Consider the following 9,876-nt stretch of genomic DNA (forward strand, 5'->3'; position numbering starts at 1 on the left):
TCTCAAATACAATACTCACAAACATCATTTTGACTTAAAATTAATAATAATCCTTGGCAAACAAGCATTTGTTCAAATCAAAGCATAACAAGAAGAGAAGTTCATAAATACTCAAATTTATGCAAGTATATTAACCTTAACAAATCATCTTACAAGGTAATGCGACACCCTTCTCTGCTCAAATTGAGTTGTGACTTCTCCTTATAGTGTATGTTTCAGTGCCAAGTGAATAACTCTGACAAAATCATGACACACTGATTTCACACAGAATAACAGTCTAGACTCCATAAAATGGAAGTACAAAAGAGATGTCCTGGGCTTTGGATCTTCACTCCGTCTTCATTATTTTGATAGCAGCCAAAAATTTGACTTCCTACAACCGGCAGAATCTTAGCAGTGTCATTCAATCAACATCAAGTGCAGTTGCTGAATTTACGACCAGACATCTTCTCAGATTCGTATAGCATGTGATTTATGAGTCCCCTTGCTGCACTGCAAATCCAAGACGCAGACATATTAGAACATTGAAATATTAATTCTGTTATTGGTCTTGAGTGCTCGCATTGAGCAATTAACCCCAAGGCATACTATTCAATTTACAAGAAGAAAAAAGGGTATCTAATGTTTGTTAGCAGGTGGTCTGATGATTGTCCTACAACCATGCCAGCTAAATTTGGCTTAAGAACATAATTAATTAAAAGGAAGGCTATGACACATATTGAACAGTCTGATAGAAAGACTTGGATGTCTTTTCTAAATAGAATATGGTCTTTGACATCCTAACCACTCTGCTTCCGTAGCCTCCCTTAAAAAAGAACAGGTGAAGAACTAGGAAGCACGGATACGGATACGGATACGATACGATACGGATACGGCGATACGACAAAATTTGAAAAATTAGGATACGGGTACGGCGGGGATACGTTCATAAAAAATATTATTTTAACAATTTTTAGTAATGCAATATGCATAAAAATAAAACCTAAAGCAAAAGATAACTTGATAAAGAAGAAAAATTCCTATAAAACTAAGAGTCTTCAAGGTCAATAGCTTCAACTTGTTCCCCTTCATCAGTGAATATCACAGACCTTAACTAAAGCCAAAAAACCATTCTTAAATAAAAATTTCAGCAAATATACTTTTTTAAGTCATCAATGATAGCCTAGGAAGCACGGATACGGATATGGTGATATGGGGATGCGGATATGGCGATATGTCAAAATTTGAAAAAGTATGATACAAGTACAGCGGAGATACATTCGTAAAAAAAAGAAAATTATAATTTTAATAATGTAATATGCATGAAAATAAAACTTATAAATTAATAAATAAAAAGAGGGATTCCTATTAACCTAAAAGTACTCAAACATTCATAAAACATCCAAAACTAAAAGCAAAAACAAAAGCAAATGCAAATTAAACATCATCATTACATGCCAACACCAAAAAAAGAATGAGAGTAGAGAGAGAAGTGAGAGAGACAACAAGGATACATCAATTTGACAAATTCTATTACTTTAACTCTCACTATATTCCTCTTATCAAAGAACTAAACAAAATATTATAAGTAATATGTAACTTCGAGTATCCGATACTTCAAAATTAAGTATCCGATACTTCAAAATTAATTAAGAAGTATCCGATACGTATCCGCGAGTATCCGAGGAGTATCGGTATCTGATAAGTATCCGATACGGATACGTCACCCTTTTTGAAGTATCCGTGCTTCATAGGTGAAGAACAAGGTAAGATGACACTCACTCATCTTTCAGCTTCTGAATCTTCTCTGGATCTGTCTCATGCATGTGTTTTTTAAACTGCTGTCTCACCATATCAACAACGAGCTCTGTGTTATATTGCTGCAAATTAGACAAATGTAAGTACCTAAGCACGAAGTTAAATATCATATTCCCTGTCAAAATTATCGGATAAAGACATTTAAAATGAAGGAAGTTCGACAATATGAATTTAAAAAGAGTCTTAAACATTAAGACTCAATTCAGAGGTATTTGAATTAAGAACCCTACAACCAATAAAAAACATTGTCAAGATGAAAATAATGGTTGGTGACAAAAGGCATGCCAATAAGCCATGCATCAAACCCCTACTTCTGGATTTGATTTTACTTCATTGGCATTAATAGTGAGAAAAAAGAAATTCACGAATTGAATTATTTTATTTTAGTTCTTTTCGTTTCATCACTATAATTCAAAATCCCCTCCAATTTTGAGACAAACATAAATTTCCTTCTCTGTCCTATTTATGGTTTGGGACTAAACCAACTTTATCTAAAGAATAAGATGGGATTCATAAACTGATGAGATGACCGATGTTTTCTTCTGCTTCCATATTTTTTCTTCCCTAAAACGTTTGGAAACCCCAATAACATGAGGGCTGTATCCCACTCTGGAAGTAAATCTCAAGGCAACAATAATTCCAATATCATTCATTATAGTTTCCCTCCTCATCCTACAATTTCCATGCCTAGCCTTTGATTCATGCCCATGGAGATTGAGGGTTATGAATTTGCAGAGGAAATGAGGAATGAAAGTTCAGGTAAGATCATATTAGATGTTGCCTTTTATTTTTCTGGAGAAACAAGAGACTAATCTGTTTTCGGTTCAACATCAATGCTTCTCCCTTTTGCTGCACTTCACACCTAAAGGGCCTGTTTGATTCCAGTATTAGAGAATAGGATTGGATTGTTAATCCAGTGATATGCACACTCTTGCGGTTGAATGGCATAAATGATGGTCAGCTTAGAAATATGTAGGACTTCTAATCCAACAAAATCGTGGGATATTCAATACCTATGGAGGTAAGTATAAATAATCCCACACATATTTATCCTACTAATTGAGTTGGACAGTCAATCCAATGGTTAATCCCATGGATTATTAATCTTACCACTATTACTCCAACCAATCAAACAGGCCCAAAGAGTTCAAAGTTGTCTCTTGGGTAAAGCGCATTAGTAACCATCAAGCCAAGCGCACCAGGGATAAAGTTTGTTCTCAGTAAAGAAGTTGTTCGCGTTGATATGATACTACATAACTGACTAAAATGAGTGGCTAAACTTCTGAAATACGGGATTGAATTCAAAGATCAGATCTTTTCCCACTAGAAGTACAAATCCTCAAGTGAAACTGGAGGCCTGGTATGAAATTTGACCTAACCTCATTGTTTAATCCTAAAAATTGAGCTAAACAATAAAAAACCTAATTGATGGAGATAAACAAGGATGACTATCTGAAAAGCATGGACATGGACACACCGACATGGCAATTTTCAAAAAATTCAAGACACAACACAAGGGAGATACATGCTAAGCTAACTATATGATTTTATATGTTATCTATAATATGTGAATAGTTCATTCAAAATTAATAAAACCATATAACATAACAGGAATTTCTAAAGCTTGACAGAGTATTGATTAATAAGAATAAACGGACAATATTTTTCTTTTATTAATAGGTCCTAAGTTTTTGTTCAAATTATATTGTGTTTCATGTGTGTAAGTACCCACATCCACTTTTTGGTTAACTTGTGGGTAATTATTCCAAAAAATAAGCATGAACTGACTTTTCAAATAATCCCATATTGAGCAAGTTGTGATCAAAATTTCTTAACAAAACAACAAAACAATATCAAAGTTGAGAAGCACAATACAATAATAGCTGAAGAGTAAGAGTAAGAGTAAGAGAGATAAGAGAAGAATAATATATACCCGAGTGCCAATATATTTAGCTCTTCGAAGGCATTCACGGTAAAGCTACACCCAATAACAGACCCCCAAAAAGAAAAACAAAAAAAAAATAATTGCCTCAGCAATTGGGAAATACCCAATTCAACTATAAAAAAGAAATAAAAAAAAAAATTGAGACTTGAAATAGAAAATACTAACTCTAATCGCATTGTTGGCGAGTTCAGGAGGTAATGCTGTTTGAAGAGACGGCATGTTCGATTTTGAACCTAATCCCAATTCAACATAAAAAAAAAACACATACAAAAACAGATGGGGTTTTGCAGATTAACAAACAACCAACCAACTAGTACTAGTCACCTGAAGCTGAAGCTGTTCTGTTCAGTCTCTCACCGAGAGAGAGAGAGAGAGAGAGAGAGAGATGTTTTGTGTTGTGTTCCGTTGCGAGCTTCGCAGATTAATAGTATATGTTTTTGGTACAAACATCAATGGTCAATAACTTTAACAGCAATGAGATATGCATTTTTGATGTTGATGTAGTACAAATCGGAGATTGGAGATTGAGAAAACCCTAACTGCAATGACGGAAGCAAAACAAAAAAATAACAAAATAAATTCATATTAATTTTTAAAAAATAATTAATATTTTCAGATAATAAAAAATTAATATTTTGTGACAGAAGGTGTTTACACTGTATTGTATATATGTGGAGTGGAGGACAGCCGTCTGTCGTTTGATGGGCCTGCCTGCCTGGACTCTCTCTGGGCTTCATCAATTATTTGTTATGTGGAATTTTGAAGTCCAGACCAAACAAAACAATAAAATAAATAAATAAATGTAAAAAAAATATTTGTAATATTCAGAAGACCTAGTAAATTTCAAAAAAAAAAAAAACCTACGTAAATCGTTGGGTCTGCCGGAGATGATTTATTTGGAACTAATTTTACATTACATCAAATTTGAATTTATATAATATTTTTATTTAGCTTGTGTTTGTATAATAAATTTGAATAAAGATTTTGTGAAAGAAAAAAAAGAAGAAGATAAAATGTGAATGAATTTCTCTTACTTTTTTTTTATTTTTTTTTATTTTTCATTTTTAAATTTCTACCCAAATTCATAATAAAACACAATCTTAAAGATACATCCACTTTTTCAATGCCCACCTAATGGATGAAAATCTTGGGGGATTTCTTTGAAATTAAAGAGATTTCAGCAATGTTATGAGTATACAAAAAAAAAATATATATATATATATATATACATATATTTATATTTTGTGTCAGACTTTAATTTTATATGTAATTTTTTTCATTATATTTTTCTATACACGTAACATTTTCTCTAATACATAGTATGGCAAACAAAAAAAAACAGGGATATCAAACTGGTACAGTAATGCTATTATTAATTATAGATGTAAAAATCCACTCTGTTACATAGTATGGCAAACAAAAAAAAAAAAAAAATCCCCAATTCCTACAACACACCTCATCACACAATAAGGGAAACAAACCCAAAGGGATGAAGGCCTAGCTAGGTAACAATCAAGACCCATAACCAAATAATGGCTCCTGATCTCTATCAAATTACTGTATACATAAGTTATATGCAAATAACTAGGTTGGCTCTTGGTGCAATAGTAAGATTGTTCTATCATGATCTTAGTGTCCTAAATTCGAATCATAGAAACAGTCTCTTCGCATGCACAAGACCTACGTAAATTGGATCCTCCTCGGATCCCACAATGGCTTTAGGACAAAGCCCCTTTTATAATTATGTAATAACAAAAAGCACTAAAATACCCCTACTAACAATATGTGGAAGGCTCTCCCTCAGACTCAGGCTCCCCATCTTGCAAGCAATCAATGGGAGGTATTGTCAAGGTCTCTTGAGTCCCATATGCATTCCAACAAAATGGATCATCCACCAATTCCCCTTCATATGGAAGAAGCTCAACCTCGGACATCGTTAGATTCGTGCAGGGCACGGTGTCGCTGCAGGCAAAGTGGATGGGAGGGCTACGCACGTCGTACGTGCCCTTTATGTTGCGATACGACACGTCTGTCAGATAAACGGCCGAGGTCTGGTTCCGACAACCCTTTGTGAAGCAGTAGTACTGGTCTATGATTATGGAGTTCCTGACATTGTCCATTTGGATGTTCTCGAATGAAATGCCAGATACTGAGCCTGTCCCGCCTTGCCAGGTTTTGATCCTGACCCCATTGTCCGAGTCCTTTATAACCGCATTGCGGACTGTTATGTTGGAGACACATGCCTGGGAGTTGTGCACCCCTAGGCTCCCAATGCTGCAGACCACAGAGAGAGCTTTGGTTGTTATGTTTTTGTGAATATAGTTTTTAGAATTTCAAAGACAATTTTTTGATGTTTCCTCTAAAATTTCCTAAAAAATGGGTCTTTCAAAAAAAAAAAAAAAAAAAAAAAAAAAACTTTCTTGAAATGAAAAACAATTTTGGAAAACATTTCACTAGACAAGTTTTATGCGTTTTCTGGAAACGAAAACAGAAGATGGAAACACAACCAGAGGGATCACGCGGTGGCATGATGAGACTAAAATAACTGAAATAACAGAACTGATCAGCTAATTTGGTGATCATCAGATTTAGCATTGACAGAAAAGAAAGCATTGATTCATGATTTACCTAATCCCATGACTCGGCCCGCAAGTGACACCTTCTATGTCAACATTTGAACACCCCGTTCCAATTGAAATGCAATCATCCCCTGTTAAAATGGAGGTGACATTGCTGAGCATTAATGCATATTAGCAAATTACAAACTCACTGGGCTTTGATGTGGCTTACCATTGCCTATGACAGAGTTGTATATCCCGACGTACTTGGTGTTCTCGATGTGAATGCCATCAGTGTTTGGGCTGAGCTTTGGAGAAGAAATGGATAGCTTCTCTATCTGCACACCTTCACAGCCATCAAATTTCACGTGGAATTGGGGACTGTTTTGGATTTGCAACCCGCGAACTGCCAGATTGTTGCTCATGAAAAATCGAATTAACTGAAGAAAAAAAATAAGAAGTTAAAGAAATGAAGTTTATTGGTAGTAGAAACTATTGATTGATTGATTGAATCTAGGACCGGAGAGTGTTGTATGGTTTGTACTCACAGCAGGGCTATCACATGGTCCAGGCAATGTTGAACCGTTGGGACCCTGAAAATGGCATTTCAATCAAATTTTTAGTTCGCATTTAAATGGAGCACAAATGGAACTATGACAAAAATTATATAGCGAAATAGACTAACGTCCTTATAGTTTGGGTCTTGTATCACTTTAGTTTATGACTTTTCAATTGTGACATATTTGACTATGAATTTTGAATCTTATTCCAAATAAAGACAATTGAAGATATCGTTGTTCAATTTCAAGAGCAAAATTATCAATTTGATAAATCATAAACTAATTTAAAAAAAATAAACGTCAAAAAAATATTTTTAATTTTTAAAAATTATTTCTATCCACTAAAGATAAAATTATGTAAAATTGATAAATTTTTTAGACATTTATTTATTATTTTTTTTTACCAAATTAATTTTTATTATGTGTTTGGATAATGATCCTGTAATGGGTGATTGTTTTTATTTTCATTAAATTCGTTTATATTTTTTCAAAAGTCAAATATGACGACAACTTTGATATCATTATTAAACTAATCCATTAAATTAAAAAATCCAAAACTAAAATATTTTATATATTAAATATATCGATTACAGATTAAAAACTAACAATCACTCATTACATGATCATCATCCAAATGCACAATAAAAATTAATTTGGTAAAAAAAAATTTAAATAAATGTTTATAAGATTTATTAATTTTACATAATTTTATTTTTTGGTAAGTAGAAATAATTTTTAAAAATTCAAAAATATTTCTTTTGACATTTATTTTTGTCAAATTAGTTTATATTTTATCAAATTGACGACTTTGCCCTTGAAATTGAGTAATGGTATTTTTAATTATTCTTATTTGAAATAAGATTCAAAATTCATGATTAAATGTGTCACTTTAATCCTTAACTTTTTAATTGGTACGCATTTGTGAAAGAGGCGTACACAGGTGAGTACGGGCTGGTTGGTTTTGAGCGAAAATTATAAACCGAACCACTTTTGATAGATTAAAAAAATTTCAATCCGCCGCCAGCCCACCCATCCTCAAAACCAGCAACTTGGTTGAATATTTTTGAGGTTTGGGCAGGTTAGAAATAGAAAATGGAAAAGAACATCAATAAACATTCAACCTTAAATTTATTTATTTATTTATTTATTTATTTATTTATTTTACTATTTTAAACAAAACTTTTTATTATTTATTCCCAATGCCAATCCCAACGCAAAACCCATAAATCAATTATTCAAAATTACATTTCACAAATTAATATGCAAAGTAAATAAATTATTTTTAAAAAATGCCATAAAAATGTGGGGCGTGTATTATCAGATTAGGAAAAGATTGTATGTGGGCAAATGCTAGGTAATTATCAGTTTACATGTAGGCAAGTTGGATTGTTTGTAGATGTATTGACAAATCCTAACCTGCTGGCCAACTGACCTCTAATCCGCTCACCTTTTCAAGTGTCATAAGTTGGATTGTCGGTTTGTTTGTTTGTTTTTGTGTGTGTGTGTGTGTGTGTGTGTGTGTGTGGTGGAATTTGTTCAAAAGATGATGCTGAATTTCTAGTGATGAATACACATACAGCTCAGCAACAAATTGGGGATTGAACAAAGTACCCGGTGAGGTTTGCAGGGGAGTTCCCACCACTGCTCACCATTCCCTTCAATGGTTCCACTTCCAGTCAATGTCATTTCATCGAGCCTGTAAAACACTAGCCATTGCTTGCTGCTGTCTGTTTTTGGCCAGCAATTCGGTCCATTAGGCGCCATTAGTACCCCATCCACCTTTCCACATCCAAAAATTTTAAGTCTTTTAAAGCAAAGTTTCACATTAGCTTTACATTAACATTACTTTTTGAGCTTCCGTTTGTTTTGGCAAAAAAACAGTTTTTCTCTGTTGGAAAAGGAAAATACTTTTCTGCCAAAACAAACAGAGAACAAAGAAGGGAATTTTTCTTGATTTCTTACTTGGAACACTAGTCCTCGCTTACAAGGACCAGAGAAAATTGTTGAAGTAATCATGAATGTGTAATCCGAGGGAGCCAAAACAACACCAGATTCTACTGCACAAGCTGCTTGCCATGCTTTTCTGAATGCAGCAGTGTCATCACTGGACCCATCTCCGACAGCCCCGAAAGATGTCACGTCAAAAATACAGTTAGAGCTGGAACTGCCAGGAGGGTTACTCGGGTCAGAAGGAATAGGGGGAGGCAAAACAGGGGATGGAGGTGCAGGGTCTTGAGGAGGACTAGGAGGAGGATAACCAGAAGAGGATCCTTTGTTCTTCTGCTTCTTGTGAAAATGGGCTCTGCATTCCACATTGATTGAATCTTGGGAGACCAGTGCCACAGCAATTATAATTATCAAATGCCAATGTGTTGTTGGCTTCATCTGAAGTGATGAATCCCCTAGTTTTCCCAACTGTTTCTCTGGAAAGTGCTAGAAAATCCACTTTGAGAGGTGCCAAAATTAATGGAAGCAAGAACAGATAGAAAAGATGAAGAAAGGAGGAGTTCACAGATAGTGACCTCAAACAAAGTGGTTTGGATTGTGGCAAGGACTAGTTGAAGTGGAGAGGTTGTAATTTATACTCAAAAGTGCCTACAAAAATTGTTGTGGATGTGTCTCAAATTTGACTCTTATTACCCATTGCCGACCTACACAAACAAAGCTTATTCATTGGACAATGAGTCTGACCCGATATTTCTATTTGAGTCAATTTGACCCGGTTTGCTACTTTCGTGTTATTTAGGGGTTATTTAGCGGTTGAAAGTGAGAACAGTATCATTATAATCTCTACCTTCATAGTAAAACTCTTTTATCTTAAATCTGTGTGTGCAAGTGTGTTTGTTTTTGCTTTAGTGTTTCTCAACCTTGCCTTTGTCATGTCAAAATTAAATTTATTATTGACCAGGTTGACACATGTCGAGTTCTGGTTGATCCCAAAATCATTGTCCATAGGAATTCTCTCCAAAAGAGCAAAATCGGCAACGGGTTTACTATGGCAAATTTTGGCAGAGAG

At 34.2% G+C, this 9,876-nt stretch overlaps 2 protein-coding genes across 5 annotated transcripts; both read right to left on the minus strand.

The window, feature by feature from the left end:
* Positions 1–100: 100 nt before the first annotated feature.
* On the minus strand, positions 101–4,384 carry LOC114313579 (uncharacterized). Of its 4 annotated transcripts, XM_028259955.2 has the most exons (5): positions 4,067–4,384; positions 3,908–3,975; positions 3,731–3,775; positions 1,762–1,859; positions 101–492 (listed from the first exon to the last, which is right to left on the minus strand). In XM_028259955.2, exons 2-5 carry the CDS (start codon positions 3,959–3,961, stop codon positions 414–416), a joined length of 276 nt encoding a protein of 91 aa, XP_028115756.2. In that variant the 5' UTR covers positions 3,962–3,975; positions 4,067–4,384; the 3' UTR covers positions 101–413. The 4 variants fall into 4 exon arrangements, with proteins under 4 accessions (XP_028115756.2, XP_028115757.2, XP_028115754.2 ...); XM_028259956.2 differs by lacking the exon at positions 3,731–3,775; XM_028259953.2 differs by lacking the exon at positions 4,067–4,384 and having other exon boundaries at positions 3,908–4,060.
* Positions 4,385–5,087: 703 nt separating this feature from the next.
* Positions 5,088–9,466, minus strand: LOC114313580 (Pectin lyase-like superfamily protein). Its single transcript, XM_028259957.2, has 6 exons — positions 8,823–9,466; positions 8,472–8,639; positions 6,849–6,893; positions 6,533–6,740; positions 6,371–6,452; positions 5,088–6,016 (listed from the first exon to the last, which is right to left on the minus strand). The coding sequence occupies exons 1-6, from the start codon at positions 9,243–9,245 to the stop codon at positions 5,518–5,520; spliced, it is 1,425 nt and encodes a 474-aa protein (XP_028115758.1). The 5' UTR covers positions 9,246–9,466; the 3' UTR covers positions 5,088–5,517.
* Between the last annotated feature and the right edge of the window lie 410 nt (positions 9,467–9,876).

This window comes from Camellia sinensis, chromosome 7 (genome assembly GCF_055761805.1).
Source record: "Camellia sinensis isolate YWXY chromosome 7, ASM5576180v1, whole genome shotgun sequence".
Lineage (NCBI taxonomy): Eukaryota > Viridiplantae > Streptophyta > Magnoliopsida > Ericales > Theaceae > Camellia > Camellia sinensis.

Coding starts and splice junctions, on each gene's coding strand:
- LOC114313579 (XM_028259955.2), bottom strand. CDS start 3,961: ATGCCGTCTCTTCAAACAGCATTACCTCCTGAACTCGCCAACAATGCG. Junction 3,776..3,907: donor TCGCCAACAATGCGATTAGA/GTTAGTATTTTC, acceptor TATTGGGTGTAG/CTTTACCGTGAATGCCTTCG. Junction 1,860..3,730: donor CTAAATATATTGGCACTCGG/GTATATATTATT, acceptor TCTAATTTGCAG/CAATATAACACAGAGCTCGT.
- LOC114313580 (XM_028259957.2), bottom strand. CDS start 9,245: ATGAAGCCAACAACACATTGGCATTTGATAATTATAATTGCTGTGGCA. Junction 8,640..8,822: donor AGCGAGGACTAGTGTTCCAA/GTAAGAAATCAA, acceptor GGATGTGGAAAG/GTGGATGGGGTACTAATGGC. Junction 6,453..6,532: donor CAACTCTGTCATAGGCAATG/GTAAGCCACATC, acceptor CCATTTTAACAG/GGGATGATTGCATTTCAATT.